Raw genomic sequence first — 24,305 nt, 5'->3', positions numbered from 1 at the left:
ACAACAGATTCCTGCACAGTGATACAGCAATTGGCAATATTCTGCCACAAGTTTAACAGAGTATAGTGGTGTATTTCCCCCCCTTTTCTTTGCAATTTTTATACAGGGAAAAATTTTTTTTTTTTTTACTGAGCCACTTAAACAAACAAAACAAAAACAAACAAACAATCTCATTTCCTTTGGTTGCATTTTTTGCATTTTTGTCTGAGCCAAGTTTAATTTTGTGCAGTTGCATTCGGATCACCAGCTCTCACAAATAACCCAATTAACACCTTTTGCATTTCCTTGCCCTTTAGGGAAAGTTTGTCCCAATGCGATTGAGACAAAGGGAATTGACACTTCATTTTTCAGTCATAGCAACATCTTTAAAAATTTTGTTAAAAATGTAATTTGACAAATCTACAGCTAACCAATGGAATGGAAAAAAGAAAGGCTTGCATTCAACATACAGAAAACAGACTTGTGAGTACTTTATAAACATTTACAAACAACTCTTCTGTATGCTGTGTTCTTCCTGCTGGACTCCAAGAGTAGTGGTCAGTAAACTAATGTGTGCTGCCATCCAGTCCTTGTGCTAAATACACTGTGGGTTATAAAATTTCACCAATTCACCAATAAAAACCACTTCATCAGCAGAATCTCCACAGTAAAGTAATGTGTGCTGCCATCCAGTCCTTGTGCTAAATACACTGTGGGTTATAAAATTTCACCAATTCACCAATAAAAACCACTTCATCAGCAGAATCTCCACACTTCTCTCTGACTCATTTTTTTCCTGTTTGTACCAGTACAATAAATGAAGTCAATATTTAAGATCCAATCATTTGGAACAGCTATCCAACTTTCAAGAGTTTGAAAAGGATTTAATAATGTATTGCTTTTTTTTCCCCCTCGTGATCCGAGAGTCACACAACAGTACAACAAGCAAGTGTCTCATCTTGTAAAAGATCCAAAAATTCCATTAGAAATGTTTATAAAAATAGGCATTGTAGAAAGGAATTCTTACAGTTAATTCCAAATTGGTTTTTATAATGCTACCATTTGAAAACAGAAGGAATGCATCTGCAATTTCTTATCTGCAGGAAGTTCTTGCTCTAGTCCAACATGCATGCATGTGTATGGTATGTGCCTAAGTTATGTATGTGAATGGCCAAGGAAAAGCCCAAAATATATAGTAAAATCAGCTTGGTGAATTCAGCCCACCAGCTTGAAAGGAAAAGCGTGTCTGTCAGTGAATTGTGATTACTCGTCTGTCAGTTCATAGCTTGATCCTGCAGCAGCCAGGTTGTTCATCTGGATTTTAGTTTGTATTACTGCAAGAAGAGAGAATTTTTCTGTGGTCATGCTGAGGCTTCAATGTATTCAGTTTTTGGTGCTGCTACCCTTAAGTATTCAGGATTTTCTGCTGCAGGAACTTTAAAGATGCCATTAGGCTTAGTTTCCTTAGGAAAGTAGTCCTGTTGGTAGTCAGGATTGTCCAGATTTATTTGGTGATTGGCTGTTTGGTCCCAGTAGGGGGAGCTTTCAAAAACCGTTTTGACAAAAGGAGACTGGTTTGTGTTGAGATACTCTGGGTTGTCCACTGCTGTGCTGTGGGAATTCTGATAGCTTGAAGCTGGAGCGGGATTTGGGTTTACTGGGAGGGAGACGTTGTTGTAGATTGGATTCTGTACTACAAATGCTGATGGTTTTTTGGGGATTGACTGATTGACATATTCTGAGATAAAAAAAAAAGAAAGAAAGAAATTAAGATATGTAACTAATGCAGTCCTTTAAATGATCTGATGTGTATTTTTAATATATGTGGAAACAATCTTTTCCCACATCAGCCCACAAGTCATTTGGATCTTTCTCAGGATTCCAAGACTTAACCAAAGGCAGGAAGTTCCATTGAACAAAGGCTCCAGGAGTCAGATTTTCAAAGCAGCCAAGGGAATTAAGCCACACATTTTCCATTGCTTTTAGTGAAGTGTGTTTCCCTAACTCCCCATGGAGTGTTTTGAAATCTTATCCAGGGAGTTTAGCTGAGGGCAACCATATATCTGGAGAAGTACTTAAAGATAATGGAAATGCCTTAAAAAAAAAAAAAGACCAACAGTAACTGAGACCCCATGTCCCAATACAGTGCTCAATGCTGGCTCTTTCCCTTACTCAGCTGCAGTACTAGTTGAGGACAAAGCATTGCGAGTGTATCATTTTATTAAAACATCCTTGTAACAGTCTTACTGATCTTTTAAGTCAATGAATTCTGGTTCTAGTGAACTACTATACAAGTACATGTCAGACTGTGGTTAGCAACACTGCATATTTCATTGTGCCATCCATTCTGCTTGAGTATATTTCTGTTTGGAAAGCAGTAAAAGACCAACAACAAGCAACAGTTTCTACAATAAAAACAATGAAGAGGTCTAAAGAGTTCTTAGAAGAGACTGTCTGAAATGTCTGATTAGTAGAAAAAAGAAAAAATCCTTGATAAGGCACCTACAACAAAAAGTAGAAATCGGACTGGTGGTGATGGTGGATGACATGTGGTCAAGAAGCTGTCAGAAAAGATCTAGGAAAAAATGAAAAGAAAAATTCTGCACAATTTCTCCGCCCCCATTTATTGACCAGTGAAGAAAAATTGTGGGGATCTTAAGGGATGTGAAGGACTCCTCCTTTGCTGAGGGAGGGGAAGGAAAATGATTACCCAGAGATCACCAAGAAACCTCAAAGATCTAAGAGAGAAGCAAATGGCATTCCAAGTTGCTGATCAATGAATGAACTTGAGGATCAGATGATACCTAGCAGATGTACTCACCTGGAGCAGGCAGGAAGCCATCATCTATGCTGTCTTCCAAGAAGATGCCAGTTGGATCTGAACTGTAGCGCTGGACAAAGCTGTCGTCCCTCACGGGGTATCCCTGCTAGGTTAAAGGTACAGGTTAAGAAACAGAGTATAGAACAGACTATTTCATAGAAGCTGGTGTGTACAGGTAAATGTGTGTGCAGAAAAAAAGGGGTGGGGAGGAAGAGAAAGCCAACATCTGGTGATGAAATTGAGACACCATCTCTGCTAAATCAAGACTTGATTCTTTAATTCAGTTCACAACATTAACACAGTGATAAGATACTTTTAACGCTAGCTGATCACACTTACTTACCCCATTTCTATCAATGCAGGTTGTGGTTGAATTGTTGCTAGTAGCACTCTTCAAAAGAGAGAAAGAGAGAAAAAAGATATTTTAAAAAGAGAAAAATATTGTCTGACCTGGGAAATGACTAATTCCAAACTGTTAGGTCTGTGAACATGGATGAAATATCATACCAATGAACTCAAGAGGGGAGTCCGGGATGTGGAGGGGCTGTTGAAAAATCCCTGGTGTGGAATGAGGTACTCGTCTGCATCAACAATGTCTTCCATGTCCTCCTCTTCCATCAAGGTCCGATAAAACTTGGAGTCTGTAGGGCTTGGCAAATGCATTCTTTCATCTCCCTGTCAACCAAACCACAGTAAGAGCGGATTGCTGGACACCGTCCTGCCTGCACTACAGCAAAGCAGCTTTCTCTCTCGAGAAAAACAAATGTTCTGGAGATAGGCATACACTGCAAAATTTAGACTTGGATGTAAATTCAGGGGGGAACTGGACCTGGCGTTTGGTTAGGCCTATGTCTAGAGTATCTGTTTTTTAAAGTGTTCAGAATCTAACCTCCTTTCTGGATTGAAACAGGAATGATGATAATCCTGAACCAGGACACATGCATGGAAAAATTTACTGGTCCTGAAAGTGTTTGTATGGGCCCAACTATGTGTTTCTAGCCCTGGCAGGTTGCAGTATATCAGACTTTAAATGGGAGCATGATCTAAATTCAATAAAATACATTTTTCAGTCTTGTTATGATGTTATTGAATGTTCCCTTTGTGAAATCTCTCAATAATTCCACAACACACACTAACAGCTTTCCTGTGCTTTCTTTTTCCACCATAAACTGAGAGGCTATTTGAGATTTCTGCTGTTACTGCTGTTGTACTCCTAAGTAGCTCTTCTTTTCACATTAAATGTTAGCAAATGTTCTGAAGGGCACAATCCTGCCTTGGCAGAGAAATGGACTCAATGGTCTAACAGGTCTTTCCCATGAATTTCTTTGCTTCTATGAAAGACGAAGTAACCTGGCATTCTTAGTTACATTTCTGTTACTCATATCCATATTTATTATTTGTTCTATTCTTTATTGTAAAGCAAATGGTAATACGCTAAAGTATTTACTGCAACAACGTGGAAATGGACTAGAACAATCAGCATTACAGTTTTCTTTAACTGAAAGTAGCAGCATGAGACTATATTGTCGATGTTCAAGTGGTCCGGTTTCTTTCGACATTTGGTCATGGAATCATTGAACTCCTTAGCTTGCTCATCTGTGAGCATACCGTGTGTATTATTTCATATTTGCTGTAATTTCCCCCTTTCTAAGTGACCGTTTGAGATCTTGGTTTCCTGGTAAAACAAGCTCTGATCAATACCTGTATAACAAGATAGCGCTGAGGGTCTCGAGCCATTTTGGAGAATTCTGATATCAGCTCACGAAACTTGGGGCGACTGTCTGCATCTATCATCCAGCCTGAAGGGACAGTATGGAAAACAAAAGCACAAATCAAATGATCTTAGCCATTAAACCTGAAGAGAATTTTAAAATAAGATGTAAAGGATAGGAACTTGGTACATGTGAAGCTGTTACATCAAACCATAACAATGAGAAATCCAGTCACATCAGCTTTTCGTCAGACTTTATTCTTTGTTTCTTTTTGACATTTAAGAACACCACTCTCTGCTCTTCTTGGAAGACCAAAAAAAAAAAAAAATAAAAAGATATAGTAGAAAGATTCCTGCTTAGCATCAACATGCAGGGAGTACCCTCCTTTAACTCCTTCTCGCATAGTCCTCCTAAAAGGTCGGGATCCCTGCTCCACACAAGCTCACTACATAGCAGCCCACAGGATGGGGAAGGGAGTGCTGGACCAGGAGATGGGCAGCGGATCCAATGCTATGCAAGCACTGACATACCCCCACTCCACCTGGCAGATCTGTGAAGGCTACTTCAGCTTCAGAGCCACTCCACAACGGTGTAGGGAGGATTTCTCTCCCCCATTTTCCTTTATATCTGACCAGTACCTGGCCTGGTGATGGTATCTGGATTTGCCTCTAGTGCGCCAATTTTGTTCTCATTTACATGGGTGCACCTCTCATTGAAATCACCTGGGTAACCGAGACCAGAACAGGGCCCCACGAGTAATTGTTGATTTTTAATCATCTCCTATGCACAGCACCTTACAGATAGGCTAACAGAACTGGGCAGACTTTCTGGGTCAAAAAGTTGATTTGTTGAAAAATGAAGTTTCGGCTGACCTGACACTATCTGTGAATTTGACAAGATTCATTTTGGCCAGGAACCAGCTTTGGAGGTGGGGGGGGGGGGGGAGAGTGAGTGAGAGAGAGAGAAAGAGGGAGGGGGAGAAATATGCAAGTCGCCTTATAACCTTTAGCCTATGGGGTGGGTAGGGTACCTGCTTGAAAGGCGAGACACCCAGCTTTGAATCCCCACTCTGGAGTAGTGACAAACTCAGATCTTCCTCTCCCGGTGAGCATCCTAACCACTAGACTATTGACTATTCTAGGGTGGGTTGCGCTCAGTCTCTCCTGTTGAAGCTATTCCGCTTTGTATAAATCCTTAAATATTCACTGAAGCAGAGAGTTACATGTACATCTCCCTGTAGTTTATTTAATTCCTTTTGCTGCAATAATGGCTTCCACTTTGTTCAGATACTCCAGCCTATGCAGGAAATTCATGTCACTGTTGGAGCAAATGGGGAATCTGAGATATGGTTGCTGTTGTAAAGTAACGTCAATTCATTTTTAAAACACGTTGGTTAATTGAGCTGCGGGTTGAATATTGTCACGTACCTTTAAAACCAATAAACTTTGCATTATAACAACTTTGAAAGAAAACCCAATTTACAGTTGGCTCTAGTGGTGAGATGCGTTTCCTGTGCCCTAACTTCTGTACAGAGAGGCAGCATCGTTCTTCATTGCTAATTATTCTAAATGAAGTCAGCAGATCTATAGTGATTTACACTAGGGCAGAAACTGGCCCATTTAGATTGAAAACAGGTTTTAAAAAATAATATTAAGTTAATTTTATACATATTTTAATATTTAATTTTTATTGGTTTAGATTTTTATTTATAATTTGATGTAGTGATTATTTTGCACATTTTATTAGTTTTTTCTTTCTAAGTTGACGTGATGATTTTTTTATATATATACATTTCAGTTAGGGTTTACTTTAAATGTTTCCATAGTCTTCATTTACTAAATACAATATTGGGCCTGATCCCATTAGAGTTGGTAAAACTCCCACTGGCTTCAATGAGAACAGAATCGGGCCCTTTGGTAGAAACTCAGGTTTAGATTTCTTTCCAGATTAGAAGTGTATGGCTTTATTTGGCTGATCGTTTACCAGTAAAATTGTATTTCAGTTCTCATAGAATCATCGGACTGGAAGGGACCTCGAGAGGTCATCTAGTCCAGTCCCCTCTAGTCCAGTCCCCTGCACTGATGGCATGACTAGGTATTATCTGGACCATCCCTGACAGGTGTTTGTCTAACCTGCTCTTTAAAATCTCCAATGATGGAGATTCCACAACCTCCCTAGGCAATTTATTCCAGTGCTTAACTACCCTGACAGTTAGGAAGTTTTTCCTAATGTCCAACATAAACCGCCCTTGCTGCAATTTAAGTCCATTGCTTCTTGTCCTATCCTCAGAGGTTAAGAAGAATAATTTTTCTCTATCCTCCTTGTAACAATCTTTTATGTACTTGAAAACTGTTATTTCCCCTCTCAATCTTCTCTTTTCCAGATTAAACAAACCTAATGTTTTTAATCTTCCCTCATTGGTCATGTTTCTAGACCTTTAATCATTTTTGTTGCTCTTCTCTAGAATTTCTCCAATTTGTCCACACAGAACTGGACACAATATTCCAGTTGAGGCCTAATCACCGAGGAGTAGAGCGAAGAATTACTTCTCATCTCTTGCTTACAATACTCCTGCTAGTACATCCCAGAATGTTGTTCACTTTTTTTGCAACAGCATTACACTGTTGACTCATATTTAGCTTATGGTCTACTATGTCCCCCAGATCCATTTCCACAGTACTCCTTCTTAGGCAGTTATTTTCCATTTTGTATGCATGCACCTGATTGTTCCTTCCTAAATGGAGTACTTTGCATTTATTCTTATTGAATTTACTTACTTATTGAATCCTATTTACTTTAGTCCATTTCTCCAGTTTGTCCAGATCATTTTGAACTTTAATCCTATCCTCCACAGCGTTTGCAACCCCTTCCAGTTTGGTATCATGCACAAACTTTATAGATGTACTCTCTATGCCATTATCTAAATCACTCATGAACATATCTAACTATCTTCTTACTAATCATTATTTGCAGTGTTGTTGTAGCCATGCTGGTCCCAGGTTTTGAAAGAGAGAAGCAGGGTGAGGTAATATCTTTTATTGAACCAACTTCTGTTGGAAGGGACAAGTTTTCAAGTTTACACAGTGCTCTTCTTTTAAATCATTGATGAAGATATTGAACAGAACCGGACCCAGAACTGATCCCTGTGGGACCCCACTTGTTATACCCTTCCAGCATGACTGTGAACCACTGATAACTACTCTCTGGGAATGGTTTTCTAACCAGTTTTGTACCCACCTTATGGTAATCCATCCCTAGTTTGTTTATGAGAAGCTCATGCAAGATAGTATCAAAAGCTTTATTAAAGTCAAGATATACCACCTCTACCGCTTCCCCCCATCCACAAGGCTTGTTATCCTGTCAAAGAAAGATATCAGGTTGGTTTGACATGATTTGTTCTTGACAAATCCATGCTGACTGTTACTTATCACCTTATTATCTTCTAGATGTTTGCAAATTGATTGCTTAATTATTTGCTCCATTATCTTTCTGGGTACAGAAGTTAAGCAGGCTGATCTGTAATTCCCCAGGTTGTCCTTATTTCCCTTTTTATAGATGGGCAATATATTTGCCCTTTTCCAGTGGTCTGGAATCTCTCCTGTCTTCCATGACTTTCCAAAGATAATCGCTAATGGCTCAGATAGCTCCTTGAGTATTCTAGGATGCATTTCATCAGGTCCTGGTGACTTGAAGACATCTAACTTGTCAAAGTAATTTTTAAACTTATTCTTTTCCTTTTTTAGCCTCTGATCCCACCTCATTTTCACTGACATTCACTATGTTAGACGTCCAATCGCCGCCAACCTTCTTGGTGGAAACCGAAACAAAGAAGTCATTAAGCACTTCTGCTCTTTCCACATTTTCTGTTATTATTGCCTTCCTCTCCTCTCCCCCCCCACACTGAGTAGAATCTCTGTCAGTATTCAACCACAGACCTGTCTTAACTTGCTGCTTATTATTTCTAGAACTACACTAAATCAGGAAATATTGTGAATTCCAGTGAAGTATCATGGTCAGTGCTTTGTCTGCATGGCAGGTGTATAAATGCTTCATTGCTATACACGAAGGGAGGTTGTGAAATCAGCTAGCTATTTGTGAAATCAGCTGGTTTGTCCATTAGATCTGTCGATATCTCATTTTAGCAGGCTGACCCTTTTTGGATGAGTGATTTATTGTTATTATTAGTAGTAAGAAGTATGTATTCAGAGACTCCTAAAACCATAGCATTAGTAGAAGTAAATTCTTTGAGTCAAAGAAAAGTTTAACCTCTTTGAGGACTTAGTACATTTTATCTAAGAAAGTGTTTAAATGCCACCTAGTGGGCTGCTTGTGAATGTCCTCTAATGTACTTACAGTAATAAGGATATGGAATCAATGCCACAGAAACTTGCTTTACCAAATCTGCTAGCTCCTGTTCATTTGTTATAATGACTGTGTCTGAGTATAAGTCAAAAAATTGGGGGTCAGACCACTTATGAAGCTCAGGATCCTGGCTCAAAGTCTTCATGTGCAGCCACTAATACTGTGATTGCATTCTCAGACATTTTTTCCTATTGTGTATGTTTGTTATTTAATTAAAATGAAATGAAAACACAAGAAGAGAAATCAGGACTGATGATTCAGTGTGCAAAATTGGAAACCTGGGGCTATATTCTGACCTCAGCAACACTGGAGTAATTCTGGAGTAACTCCATTGTTAGTCTGGATTTACATTGGTGTAATTTAGGTTTTTATACCATACTCACCGCCACAATGATGAGAAATGAGAATTTGGACTCTGAACTGTAGTTAAAGAAAAACCTGCTGTCTTGTCTGAAGCATGAGATGTCTGAACCATACCATAGTGATGTTACTCTTCTCATATAGCACATAGGCGTGTTTTCCTGTGAATCTCAGGAATACAGCATAGCATACAAATGTTCCATAACTAGAACCATTTTCCTTCTTACTAATATGAACTACATGGACATGTACAAGAACTGAACTCACATTTGACCATGATCATATAGACATCAATAGTACAGATAGGAGGCTGAGGCAAACGCTCGCCCTTCTCCAAGACAGATGAAATCTCACTGGCTGGGATCCCATCATACGGTTTTGATCCAAATGTCATTAATTCCCAAACTGTGACACCTGAAGAGTAGGACAAAGGGACAATGTTAGAGTCTCATCAGGTCAGCAAGGATTCATGATGTTCCAAAGCACAGCAAACCTGGTCTGTTTGGCTTAGGAACAGCATGTATAAGAGAGAGAGTGGAGGCATTAACCTTTATTTTAGAGCTGCTAAGGCTCACTAAAGGGGTCATCATTGTTTATTCACTTGCCAACTGTTCACGGAAGAAGAAAATGTTCCATCTTACAGATGTAACTATTTTAATGAGGTCCGAGTTAACAAAACAAATTGAAATAATCAGGCCTCTTCCTAGGGTTTTACAGAAGGTAAAACCTCCATGTTCAACTCTACTTCATGACTTCACCTCCTCACAACAGAAAGGCATTAGGTTGCTAATTACGGATTCCAACCCACAAAGTGGGTTGTTGTTGTTTTTAATTAAAGTTTTGTTATTGTTTTAAATAATCTCTCTGGAGGTAAAATATTATCTCCTCTCTTTGAAGGCTTTCTAAATTAACTTCAGCACATCACCTATTCCAGGCTGTAGCTGTTAAATCATGCTGTCCATTTGCATGGGCCCTAAAATAGGATTTTGGAGGTGAAGAAAATGTATTTAAGTGTATTAATAGGAACATAGGAATTTCCATACGTGATCAGACCCACGGTTTTTTTAGTCTATTTCCAGTCACTTCACAGAAAGGAGAAAGAAACAGTGCAAAAGCAATTATGAAATTACCTGCTCCCAAGGAAAATTTCTTCCTAACTCTCCTAAATTAGAGGTTGTCTTACTCTAGGAAGCGTGTATACAATGAATTCTCTGGTATGATCTCAGTAAAACAACAAATTAGTGTATATTCCTACATAAAGGAGATTGGTGTCCTAACAACTTGACTTTATGGAGTTTTAAATGACCATATTACACAATTTCCTTTTGAATCAAATGTTGATTCAAACACCTATGGGCCAATGTAATGGGCATTCAAGCCCAAACTTCAGCCTACCTTAAACTTGCTATTTTCCGGGAAATGAATCTTTTACCTATTCAATTGCAATTGTATATGTTTTAGTTCAAAGGCTATGAGTCTTTCTACCTTTTAAATGTATTCCCTATGGAATACTGTGAACTCTACTTAGGGCTTGTCTGCACTTACATTTTATAGCGCTCTAACTGGCTGGCTAAGGGAGGTGAAAAATCACACCCCCTGAGCGCAGCAAGTCTGAGCGCTTTAAAGCGCTAGTGTGGACAGGCTCCCAGCGCTCAGAGCTAATCCCCTGGTGGAGGTGGATTACCAGGAGCGCTGGGAGAGCTCTCTCCCAGCGCTTGCACGCGACCACACTCCCATTCACCACTCAAGTCTATGGGAATTTTGCTTCATTAAGAAGCTCAAGATTTGGCCCATCATAAATATTTATTCTCCCCATCAGTTTGGTATTAAGAACCTGTTATAAGTATCACAAAAGGATGACTGAATTTCTGGAGAATAATTGGCTGTGTAGTGTCCGTAACAAATCTTACACTTGTTCTCACCCATCTAAAATCATTACGATCATATTTTTAGACTCACCATAACTCCAGACATCACTTTGATGGGTGTAGATTCGGTGTAAAATGGACTCCAAAGCCATCCATTTGATAGGAACCTGGGAAGATTCAGTTAAGCCATAAGACACCTACCTCAAATCTAGAAGCAATACTGTTAGAAAAACAGTGTTGTTTATACCAATACTTTGACCGTAGGCAGAAAATCTGAGATGTACAGCAAGCAACTTGAGATTTGCTGGGATCAATTATCATTGTTTTGATTTGTCACTGAGTCTGGGAACTTGGATAATATTTTGTTTTTTAGTACAAATATCTCTGATAATTTGGTTTTACAAAATTCTTAAGAGTTGAACTTTTGAGATTTTTTGTTTAAACATCTCATATCAGACTGATTGGAAATCAGATGGTTTCCATTTATGCTCTCTGCAATATTCACAAGCAGCTTCTCTTGAATTTCTCATTAGAGCATAGTCCCTCAAACAGGAGGAGTGTTGAATGAGATCTGTAAATATATAATATTCCATTTCTTCATATGTAAATATATAGTATTCCCTTTCTGTTCATAAACTATACATTATTTGGTGTTGTCTACATGACAATTCAGACTTGCCTTTTTTTTTTTTTTTTTTTTTTTAAAAGTTCATCTTGGCTTTTTCCAGACATTATGGGTGGAGATTTTCAAAAGGGCTCATCATCGGCCTACCTCTGTTCTCACTGAAGTTACACAGGGCTAACTCTGCTTGCATTAAAGTCAGTGGACTCCCACTGGCTACAATGGGAACAGAATTAAGCCAATGCCGAGTACTTTTGAAAATTCCACCCTATTTGTCTCATTTTTAAAATGAAGATTCATACGCAAGTGCAAATATCTACATCCAATGAAACACATAAAGATGGTTCTCTGACACTTCTTACTTTGCCTCCTTCTGCATGGTACTCTTTTTCCTCAGCACCAAGCAGTTTTGCCAGTCCAAAGTCAGTGATCTTCACATGTTGAGGAGTCTTCACAAGGACATTCCGGGCAGCCAGATCACGGTGCACCAAGCGACGTTCTTCTAAGTAGCTCATTCCCTACAATAGATGTATGACATGCAATTGGCATACCTCTCTCTCTACCACCCACACTCACTCTATAAAGGAGAGGGGAAAATAAAGGGTCAGCTCTGCAGCTTGGGTAAATAGGCACAGCTTGACTGGGATCAAGCCCAAGAAATCTACATACAGGATGTTACTTTCTAACAGTGGGGCAAATGCTGCTCTGTGCAACCCGACTGACTTCAGTGTGACTTGGCATAGAATTTGGCCACCATGTTAATACACATATGTCGATATACCTACAGGTTAACTTCACATACACTATAAATACATCATTAGACTCTTCTTACAATTCAATCAAAAACAAGTTATACCACTAAGCAGTTGATTCTCTGCCTCATTGTGGCAGACACTGTTTTGTAACTGGTAATACTCAGGCATACAGAGATGATGGAAAACAAACTAAACAAAAAAACCCCTATATTTTCATGGCTGAGTTCAATGACAGCTCTTTTTCAGGTTCCCCTTGAAACAGTTTCAGTAACCCCTGTGCTTAGATAACTCTTGACATACTATGTATGCTCTTTTTATACAATTTTGGGAAGAATAGGACATCTTTCTCCATGTTGATTGTACAGCTCTTTCAGGCAGATAAAAGGGTTAATTGGGCTGGTTTACTTTTGTTATGCCATGAACCTAACATCTATTTCTGACCATGGAGTTTCCCACCCCCCCACCCCTTTGTGTGTGAACTGCATTAAAAAAGAGAAACATTCAGGTTGTTAGGCTTCTTTCAAGATCCTTTTTAGGAACTACAATCATTCCCTGTTGTTCTGGTTTTTGTTTGAACAGTTAATACAGACAGCACTTTCAGGCTACACACACAGCATGAAAAGGATCATACTAATGTGATGACAAAGCACCTGGGGAGTCATTCACTCCCCAGCTCCCACTCCCATTCTTGCTCTACCATTAAGCTGGACCACCCTCAAATCTTACAGTGAAGCTTCTAAGCAAAACTTCCTCAATGTACTAAGGGCGGTTAATGTTGCCAAAATAAACCACCCCAGCAAACTGGCATAATGCCACTATGTAAGTTAATGTAATTGAATAAATTTCAATTTTAATGAACTGAGCGTTTGAAACAAAAAGTCTTGAGCTATCAATAAAAAAAAGCCTACATTGGAAAAATCATTTGATCAGGAAGAAGAGAATTATCCTGCTAAATCAGTTTTGGTAAAGAGGTTCAAAACAGCTGAGAGGCAAGGAATCAGTCTTAAATTAATTTACTTAAGACCCTGATCCTTCAAATACTTATGCACAGAAGGCAATGGGCTGCTCATACAAACACATTCTTAACTTTGTGCCGGATCAGGATTTACAGAGTTTATTATAAACCAGGGGACTATAATACACTCTCAGGGCCACTCAACAACTTTTCTTCATACAGAATCATAAAAATGTGGGGCAGGAAGGGACCTTGAGAGGTCATCTAGTCCAGCCCCCTACACTGAGGCAGGGCCAAGTAAACCTAGACCATCCTTGAGAAGCTGTTTGTCTAACCCTGTTCTTAAAAACATCCAATGATGGGGATTCCACAACCTAGTTAGTGCAGTGCTTAACTATCCTTATAGTTAGAAGGTTTTTCTTAATATCTAACCAACATCTCCCTTGCTTCAGATTAAGCCCATTATTTCTTGTCCTGCCTTCAGTGCACATGAAGAACAACTGATGATCGAACTCTTTATAACAGTCCTTAATATATCTGAAGACTATCATCAGGTCCCCCCCATCAGTCTTTCTCCTCAAGACTAAACATGCCCAGATTTTTTTTTTTTTAAACCTTTTCTCATAGGTCACGTTTTCCAAACCTTTTATCATTTTTGTTGTTCTCCTCTGGACTCTTTCCAATTTATCCACATCTTTCCTAAAGTGCGGCATCCAGAACTGGACACAGTATTCAAGCTGAGGCCTCACCATGCCAAGTAGAGTCAGACAATTACCTCCCATATGACACTCCTATTAGCACATCCCAGGAATGGTATTCACCTTTTTCACAGCTGCATCACATTGCTAACTAATATTCAATTTGTGAACCGCTGTAACCCCCTGATCCTTTTTCAGCATACCACCACCTACCCAGTTATTCCCCATTTTGTGTTTACTGAGTTTAAAAGGTGTCTTCAAAACCCTTTTATCTGAAAGCTAGTCATTCTGTACACTAATGAAATATATTAGCAGTAATGTATATTAAAAAATGATTTTAAAAGCACAGGAAGAGAAACAAAAATAAACCGTGAAAGGGTCCATAAGGGAGCTTGTTTCCTGCTTGTTAGTTAAGAGAGATGAACAGATTTGCTATGATTTACAGAAAAAACAACAGTGTGGGTTTTTAAAGAAGCAGATCATGTCCAAAAATTGGACAAGATTTGTGGATGTAGTAACGAAGAAAATGTTGATAGGAGAAATTAGCAGCATTATTTATGCGGATTTTAAGAAGAGCATTTAGTAAAGAACCACTCAAAAGACAATGGTAGATGGTCAGTTAGTAGCTGTGAAGATGGGAATTGTTCTGAGTTGGAGGGTGAACTGGCATGAAAATCAAACAGAAGCTAACAATTATGAATGGTAACAGTTCAGATGCGCAGAAGAGTGTAACTAACGAGATGTCACAATTTTAGGACCAATTTTGTCCCCTGAGAAATTAATGATGGGGAAGATGGGAAATGTAGTCAGGAGATAAAATCTCCAAAAGCAGCAAAATCAGGAAGGTGCTGTAATCAGTTTAAAATTAGACAGACTAGAAACAGGGGCGCTTTGCATGATACACTGAATAAAGTTTATTTACTGTATTGTGTGCAGTACACTACAAAACTCAGAAAGAAAAGGAGCTACGTAGTTTGTGGATTCATCTCTGAAGTCTTCAGTATGTTTATCAAAAGCAAACCATAGCAGGCAAACTTGGAATGTGTACAAGGTCTCCAGGGATTAATAATAAGTGTGCCATGTGTGTTCAGGTTAATTTAAAAATAGGTATTACAGAAATGAATATAATGCAACCAGGGGGGTTACAGGGACCTGAGCATCTTAGAGATTGTTAGTCTCATTAAGAAAGATAACAAAAACTACATCTATCGTTCCCTCCCCTTAGCTCCCCCCCCACCAACCTCTTCCTAATGACCCCTGTTGCAATGATATTTTAAAATGAGAATGGTTTTTCATCCTCCTGCACCTTAAAATGGCGAAAGGGATTTTGCTCCAGCTTTCCAAAAAAGTCACCTTGGAACTGGCCCGAACATAGAAATAGTCAGTGCACAAGGGGGATGCTTCACATAGTGACTGAAAATGGGATGTTATAATAGGAACTATTCACCACCTTAACAATGGGCATATGTAGTAACTGCTGTAACACAAGGATTTAGAAAAAGAAGATGGAAAAGTTATGTGCTTCCCAAGCTTCCTATCTTTCTGCTCCCCTCACTCTAGACATTCAACCACTATTTTCCTCCCAGGACAAATCCTTCTATAAAAAAAGGAAAATGCTAACTTAGATTCCAACAAAATTACTCACAGCTAACTCAAAACAAGACCCGTTTTACCCCTCATTTTCTTCTTTTGCGTGAGCTACAGTAGCTTAGTTTTATTTACTTAGTTATTTAATCAGGTCTGTAAATGTGCATTACAAGAGACAGAATAATTTATGAAGATAACTCTACTTAAAGAACATCCCAGCACTGACTGTAAGATCATGACTTAGCATATGCCATCAATAAATGATAACATTGAGCCAATCACTGTTGTTGGCTAATGATTTTCCTTGTAAACAACATTATTTTAATTGCTAGTGATCCACTGCGTGCTCTGTGCAGTCCCAATTCATGCTTATACCACCCTGAAATATTGAGTTGCTCTACTACGTACCGATTTTATATTAACTGTAACTGCAGCTATTTTCTCAACATTCTTTGGAATAACTGGGTTAACAATATACAAATGCACGATAAATGGGTACGTGAATATACAGTCGGTGCTGTAAATGACCCACTATGAAATATTAACACAGCAGGTGCAAGCTTCTACTGGCTAGAGAGATATTACTCGTGCTGCTGGTATTCTCCTTTGTAAGCACAGGGAATCTCCAAGTAATTGTTTTTCCTTCTGCTAATTTGGGCAGCCCTTCCTGCTTTTATCCACAGACATCTCTCTTGTCCCTCCCATGCTAATTACACTTTTCAAGGAGTACACCAAAGCTAGAGAGGCAGCATATTGACATCGTACAGTTTAAATGAAAATGTCAGAGCACCAGGCTTTCAATCAAATTACAGAAATGTCAATAAAAGGAGTACTAGTGGCACCTTAGAGACTAACCAATTTATTTGAGCATAAGCTTTCGTGAGCTACAGCTCACTTCATCAGATGCATTCAGTGGAAAATAAATCTCCTCACTGTATTTTCCACTGAATGCATCCGATGAAGCGAGCTGTAGCTCATGAAAGCTTATGCTCAAATAAATTGGTTAGTCTCTAAGGTGCCACAAGTACTCCTTTTCTTTTTGCGAATACAGACTAACACGGCTGCTACTCTGAGAAATGTCAATGTAAACAAAGTTGAACAGGTTGTTCAAATGCGACACCTTGCAAATGGCTATGATCACTGAACATTAAAAAATTTTAAGCAACCTCATGCTTGTGAGAGGTGTAGGAAAGACCATGGACTGTGCAGGAAAAGGACCTCTGTTTATACAAAGAAAAGGGAGAGCATAGGTACGAGCCATGCAATATCTCCTACACTGCTCTGCCATGGTGGCACAGCCCTAATATGGAGGATTACTTCTAAGGACTAGAGAGTATCATTTAGTCTCCATGCTGCCTTTCCTCCTTTGTCTCTGTGCTGAATCTGACAACGTGTCAATTTGTGCCAGATGTGATAGTGATTTTGTTATATGGATATACATCCACTGGAACTGGGCTAAGTAGACCAACTTATTGCACACAAGCTACAGAAGAACCACCTAGTGGCACTGTCTTTCAGTCATAAACAACCAGCATCAGAATGCGCTGTTGTTTTAGTAGCAAAAGGCTCTGCATTTGATCACTATTCCTGTGCTGTCAGCAAAATCAGGGCATTAATCCCCAACACAGAAGAGATTTTACCATCACATTTGCCCTTGTGACATAGCATGACAGAAATAGCGTTTTGGAATGGACCGTTTATGGATTATTGGCGGAGTAGCAGGGTATTGTACAGGACTGACAGTCAAAAACTGCCATGTTCTAATCCCTCCTGCTGCCACTGATTCACTGCATACCTTTGGGCAAGTCATTCAATCGCAATCTGTGCAAGTTTCATCTCTTGTCCAGTGGTGATAACCCTGCATTGTGCAGGAATGTTCTGAGGATCAGTTAATATTTGCACAGTGGTTTGAAAATCTAAAGCACTACACAAACAAAAAGTGTGGTTACCTTTAGTATCAAGTATAACAAGTCTTTCCATCCTTGGGTAAAATACAAAGACCTACCAGACAGCTAGATTACATACTTTCAGATCTCTTGGTTCTGGATATAATCAGAGTTTTGGATGGACTGTGCTGCCATTCATTTACCTTTGCAATCTGCACACACCAGTTGAGAAGGTACTGGGAGCCAATGTTGTCCTTGTGCTCTCGGATGTAGTCAAGGAGGCAGCCAAAAGGCATAAGCTGTGTGATGAGCTGGACAGTAGAAGTAAGGCAGATTCCCAGCAAGCGGCACACATGGGGATTGTCAACGCTAGCCATCACGTAAGCTTCCTGATCACAAAAAGAAAAGACATCCTGAAACAGTCCCTCATGTATGACAGAACTATTAGGATGCAAGAGGCAGTAGTAAAAAACAAAACAAACAAACATCTGGCATTTTTCTGATTACTGAACCTTTTTGTAAAACGTTGGGTCTCTAATGCATATTTCCCATTGCACTGAGAGGTCCTGAATCTGAATGCTGAAACATCATTTAAAATGGCACCAGGGAACTCATTTTCCTGGTTCTTGTATACCAAGCAGTGAGTTCAGTGCAAACTTCCAGAGACAAAAACAGTACTTGATCATTTCAAATTTAATGCGAGCGGCTAGGTGCCTGGCATTTTTGAAGATCAGGAAACATATTTAGCAGCCTAAATGAGGATTTAGGAGCCTAATTTTAAGCAACCATTTTTGAAAGTCTTGGCCCTGATTGGTAAAGCCTGTGTGTGTGTTATGGCAACATGAGCAATATATGAAGGTGTTTATAATGTATTTTTATACAGTTGGGAACCAGGATGAAATCAGCCTTCCATCAGCGCAGCCTTGTAATGAGATTGAACTTTAGGGCCTGATTTTCGAAAATGTGTGAGCGACTGCTCACCTACCAGGTGCATTCATTAACATGACCATGCCAAAAATAAATATCTATCAAGGTTTTATGCACGCAGTGGCCAATTATAGCGTTCAATTATTAACTTCCAGTATAGGTTTCTCCCCCCTCTTCACTCCTGACTTTAGAGCATCTGTGGGCCTGTTTTTTAAACAGTAATTTCCATTTTTGCAGGCTAGTTTTCACACCCAGTATGAACTGCGAGCATAAAGTTGTGCCCTCAAAAATGGAGGCCCTATGGAAAAATCAGGTTTAATGGTTCCCGATCATCTTTTTTCTTGTTTTCATTCCTGATCGACAGGATATTGCTTTTGGTTATTTTTTTTCTGACGCAAAGTTAATACAGAACTAAGTGGAAAATTTTCCACGCTAGTGAACTTTTAGGTCAGCATTTAAATCAGCATCTGGAATGACAGACACCAACTAATCATCCCTTGACAGATAGCAGCCCAAAATAAGCAAGCAAGCAAAGTCAAGACACTTCTGTGGTGGAGGTAGAAAGAGTTCTGCTCTTTAGAAAGGTTTAAGAAATGCAGTATGATAGCAGTTTAATCATCATCTAACAGGCTTTTAACAGATGTCACCTAGTTGTGAGGCTGGCAGGGGGCTATTGTTAAAAGCACATTTAAGCAAAGACGTTAAAAAAATCTGAAATCCATGAGCAATATTTTCCTCTGCCACCGCACTGTTATTTCACATTGCCAGCCTAAGGATGATAAGTGTTACTGACACATGATATTTATTACATGATACTGAGGTGACAATGTTGAGAGGTCTGCTTTGAGGGATTTTGTTTGACATATAACCCACCCTCATGCTGCCCTTTACAAAGGGTTCCTGGACAGAAGGATCACAGAAGATTACTACAGAACTGGATAAAGAATGACCACCTTACTACAAAATACTGAAACTAACCTATAGACTTCTAGATGGCTGCCAATTAAATTCTACCTGGTTTAAAAATTCTAGGAAAAGCATGTCATTCTCTACTAAATTATACAGGTTTTCAGATTAATTTATATAATACCTCTTGGTTCAATGCCTCACGCATTCTGTAAGATGTTTCCACATGAATAGAGGCTCAATTATGTTCATCCCAATGGGCTTAAAAACCATGTAAACCCAGCAATAAAGAAAGTCTGTTTCTTGTACTGTTTCCTGTTTAGTCTCAGATCCATACTGAATTCATTTTAACTGAATGAAAAATCTGCAAACTCAGAGCTGTTCTCACTCCCCAGCTGCTTCACAGCCTACAAGGAGCAGACCAAGACTGGGAAATTGGGAATTGAATGTGTGGAGTGGGTGTATGGGCCACACGGAGTATGGCGTTCTTCCAGGATTTGACACTGCCTATTAAATCTGATACTGCAAAGTAAAATAGGCCATAGCCTCTTTGAAGAACCATTGAACTTATAATGGAACCATTGTGCAGTCACAGGTCTCTTTAAATATTTTACTAAATTAAAGCAAGTCTTTGTTTCAATTATTTATCTTGGAAATCTCTGAGGTACGCTCTGACCCGCTCCAACTATGCTTGGTATTTCGTAACAAATCTCCTGAACTAGCCCTGCACTAATAAAGCCAATGGGAGTTGTGGCTGGAGAATAAACTGGATCATATGAACAAATGCTTTTTTACATGCTGAATACCTAGCCATTCTTCTTACGGAAAGTGGCTAATTAATTAGCCACCATCTCCAAGGGATCAGTGACCTTGGAGAGCTGTTCAGTAAAATCTTTTTGAAGTTCTGTTTATTTCTCTCTCTCTCTGCTTCCATCGCTTTGTATCTTTTCTTTTCTTGTGAAATGTGGAATGAATTCCATCAACTAAGTCATCTAAGAAGTAAACAGTGCTAAAAATGGCAAGAGCTGCTTGCTAAGAGGTCCTACTTCAATGGGAAAAAAGAAAAAAGATCATGTGGAGATATCTGAACTTTGTTTAAAAAACAGTACTTTGATATTTCAGAAGAGCACACATGCCACAAACTGTTACTGTCCTGTCATGGGAATAGCTTGATCTGCTGAATGCAGAAACTGTAATTTTGGTTTATTAATTAACCCTTCCTTCACTCTACATGAATTTACTACAATTAGGTCCAAGTCAACTTTTGTCAAGTTTGTGTTATTTTCTCCATAATAGTTTCAATCAGCTTTTTAATGTCCTTTTAATTTCTGTTATTAAATAAGGCTAAAAATATTCCATGAGGGGGAATATCAGTGAATTTTCCTTTTGCCATAGGTTTTCCTACAGCAGGGGGTGATAGTATGGTTGCATCCTTTGTTTGTGTCTGCCTGTCAGAGTGCAAATACATGGACGGTATTTGTGAATACATAGCCAGCTTTTAGTAAAGCAACTTAAATCAGCGGGCATTTTGTTTAACATATTGGTCCTGAAAGTAACCACCTTTTCTTTTGTATTTCAAAAGTAGATGTATAAAATGATGTGCCATATCTATACACTAAAATATATGTGAAATAGAAAGTTTTTCTAGGATGAAATGAGGATTCAAAAGTGCTTTATTGTAGGCCCATAGCTAAGGTTGCCCAATACCTCCCCATTGTGAGACCATGTTTTCAGTTGCTTATCATTTTGCCAAACTTTAACCATTTAGGCTGAAATTTTCCTGGCCGGGAGTCAGTCTCAGGCTGATTTTTTTTTGTTCTTGTTGTTGAAAGTTTCAGCTAAAATAGTTCAGTCACTTCTGAGACTAAGGGCTTTTATTATGTTATTAACCAATTAAGTTATCAACTTGCACTGAACTTATTTGCTGTGAGATATATAAACTAAATACTTCCCCGGTCTTTTGGGTAATGTTGATTGCTAATTTGGCTCCTGAACCATTGAGGTTTGAGTATCACTGATGTAATTAAAGACGGTACCATAAAATGGTACCATAAACCAAGATCCAGGGATCCTCGAGCTGTTTGAGCCTAACTTGTGTTTATATATAAACACGTAACTTTTCTTGGATGAAATAAAGTGTGTGTGTATATATACACACACAAGTTAGGCTCTAACAGCAAAGTTCAGATTTGCCTCCCTACCAGATTGTTCCCTAAGCTAGAGGATCCCTGGATCTGGGTTTATGGTTCATCCGTTGTAAATATATGTATATTTTATCACTCACAGATTTTTACAGCATATATATACATATTTTTTTCTAAAATATATATGCCATGATCTCCAAGCAAGGGGCAGTACAGTGTTGTGCGGCCCTTGGAGCAGCCCTGGGAGGCAGACTGTGACTCAGAATCACCCTCCATCCCCTGCTCAGTGCGGGAGGTACCCTGTACCAGATCTAAACCTTGTACAATGTACCTCCCCTTCCAGGCTGGCGTAGATAGCTCCTGGGGCTTTGGAGGGGGTCCAGACATAGACCAGCTCTACCTGTGAGTCACTGAGTGTGTCTGACCTGTCCAAGCACATTAGAAGTAGAATTCATATGAGTTTCCCCCCCACCCCCTTTCTAATTATGAGCTAGATCCAAGAAAGAAAATAAAATCCAACTGGTTTCTGTGGTACTTGGATTTGTCAAGAGGCCAGAGGATTTTTTACAGTTTCCGTGGCACATGAGCCAGCCAGACAGATTATTTAACATTTCATTTAGTCCCATGTAACTATGCATTTAACCCTATGATACTCTGAAATATCAGGGTCCAAAGAGTATTAGTGATAATTATTATTTTTATAATTTGTATTACCATAGCACATAGGAGCCCCCGTCACATACCAGGACCCCATTGTGCTAGGCGCTGTACAAATACAGAACAAAGAGATGGTCCCTGCCTTAAGCTCACTGTTTAACATGCCCCTTAGCACCAAATCAAGGTCCCTGTACACAGTGCTAGTGAATGACCTATGCACAAAGGGGTCCATGGGAGATAAAGGGAATGCAATGGTACCCACAGACCAACCCCACAGAGTGGCTGCAGGATAGAGGGTTTGGCTGGCCTGTTTAAGCATGCACCAGCTGTCAACAGATGTTGATCTTTTAATGGTGACTGCAGTATCTCAAAACCACACTTTTCAGGGGATGCACAGAAGGCACAGAGTGGAATTATTAGCCTAAAATACGATCGTCTTCATTCCATTTTAAAATATCATCAACTATTCTGCTGCTAGTAAAATAGCTTAACATTGCTTAGAGCTAGATCCTGTAATTTCTGTAAAGCCTTGAGGTGCTGGGAGAGCAATCGGAGAGATTGTGTCACACTATTATCTTTATCCAGTCTTACTTGAAACATCTCAAGTGATTGGGCTTCTACACTTTCCTTGGCAGATTGTTCCATTGTCTAATAGATATCACTGTTAGAATGTTTTAATGGATAATCAATCAGTCTTAATTGGACGTTTTAAAATTTCATGCCTTTATTGCTTGTAAGGTAGGATTTTCAAAAAGCGCTCTGCTGTTGGTGTAACTCTGCCCCCATTAAAGTCAACGGTAAACACCCCACTGACTACAATGAGCGTTGATGGGTCTCCTATTGAGTTCAGTGGGAGCAGGGCCAGAGGGCTCTCTGCAACTTCTCACCATTTACCTACATGTATACACCCTTCAAGTATTTATATATAATTATCTTGGTCTTTTCTCCACCCCAGCTCACTATATCTGTCAATAGGAAACCCTGAATATGAAAACCAGTCCTTCAAAGGCTAAAGATGCCTTGTGCACTTGATATAAATGCAAAGCAAACGTCATCAATGCTACAGGTATTTAGGGGACACTCTCCCCCTCTCATTTTTCCTCCCATTAAGACTACCGCCAGCAAAGACTTAATAGTACGAGACAAAGATGAAAACTCACATCAAGTATTTCCTTGTTGGCTTTTGGGGAGGTAGCCTCTCTCAATTCCTTAATAGCAACAGGAATTTTAACCTTCTCTCCTTCTGGAATCCAGAGCCCCTATAAAATAAGAAGAAAGATTACCTAGGTCCTTAGCCAATGATTCACTATCACTGAGGTAATTGCAAATGCATGTTTTTACATTTATGTATATGGTGTTTTCAGACCAGACTGAAACATTCTAAGCAATAATTAGTGGAGGCTAAGCAGGCCGCGAAGGAGGTATATAGCAGTCACTCTCTGGATAGTCTCTTGTTAATGGAGTGGCATCCATCTCAATCTCTTGGGCCTGATTTTCAAAAACATGCATGTGCAATTACCTTGAGTCATATGTGCAAAGAGCCCAGAAGATGCATAAATGGCAATATGTGTGCACCAATATCTAATTAGTACTAACAATCATGGCAGTTGTACATGCAAGTTGGACACAACTGGACATTACTAGTCTCTGCTGAACTCGTTTTTCACTATGTTGATTACTGTGTCACTTCTAATTTATAAGCTGCTGAATGATGGGAATCAGGATTTTCTCATGTGAAACTAAATTTCAGCCAGCCTGTTCCAAGGGTTATACAATAATCCAATCCTTAATATAATATTATAAGAAGTAAATTCATGTCAGAATGGTTTCTTGTTCACCGCCTATTGCATTAGTTAGTCATGTAGGCAGAGGAGTATATGAGGTCAAAAGGGGAAATCTTCAAAAGCACACAAGGGACTTAGGAGTACAAGTGCTATTGAAAAACAATGGGACTTGCACTCCTAAATTTTTTAGGCACATTTGAAAATCTGCCCCCAAGTATCTAAACTTAATTTGATAAGTAAATCTATATTTTACATTTCAATATCAAATGGTATAAAACAACC

General features: G+C 39.1%; 1 protein-coding gene across 2 annotated transcripts in view; it reads right to left on the bottom strand.

Annotated features, from left to right (window-relative positions):
• Nucleotides 1-239: 239 nt before the first annotated feature.
• The window catches only part of EGFR (epidermal growth factor receptor), a 66,400-nt gene continuing 42,334 nt past the window's right edge, over nucleotides 240-24,305 (bottom strand). For both annotated transcript variants that reach the window (XM_077809219.1, XM_077809220.1), the window contains 10 exons: nucleotides 23,400-23,498; nucleotides 17,809-17,994; nucleotides 12,087-12,242; nucleotides 11,194-11,269; nucleotides 9,502-9,648; nucleotides 4,502-4,599; nucleotides 3,308-3,475; nucleotides 3,114-3,191; nucleotides 2,801-2,903; nucleotides 240-1,717 (listed from right to left, as the gene is read on the bottom strand). In XM_077809219.1, the coding sequence (XP_077665345.1) occupies nucleotides 1,341-1,717; nucleotides 2,801-2,903; nucleotides 3,114-3,191; nucleotides 3,308-3,475; nucleotides 4,502-4,599; nucleotides 9,502-9,648; nucleotides 11,194-11,269; nucleotides 12,087-12,242; nucleotides 17,809-17,994; nucleotides 23,400-23,498 (1,488 nt within the window). In that variant the 3' untranslated portion in view covers nucleotides 240-1,340. The remainder of the gene's footprint in view (nucleotides 1,718-2,800; nucleotides 2,904-3,113; nucleotides 3,192-3,307; nucleotides 3,476-4,501; nucleotides 4,600-9,501; nucleotides 9,649-11,193; nucleotides 11,270-12,086; nucleotides 12,243-17,808; nucleotides 17,995-23,399; nucleotides 23,499-24,305) is intronic.

Source organism: Eretmochelys imbricata, chromosome 2 (assembly GCF_965152235.1).
Source record: "Eretmochelys imbricata isolate rEreImb1 chromosome 2, rEreImb1.hap1, whole genome shotgun sequence".
Classification (NCBI taxonomy): Eukaryota; Metazoa; Chordata; order Testudines; family Cheloniidae; genus Eretmochelys; species Eretmochelys imbricata.
The sequence above is the reverse complement of the archived record's forward strand: the minus strand, read 5'-3'. Positions and strand labels throughout refer to the sequence as shown.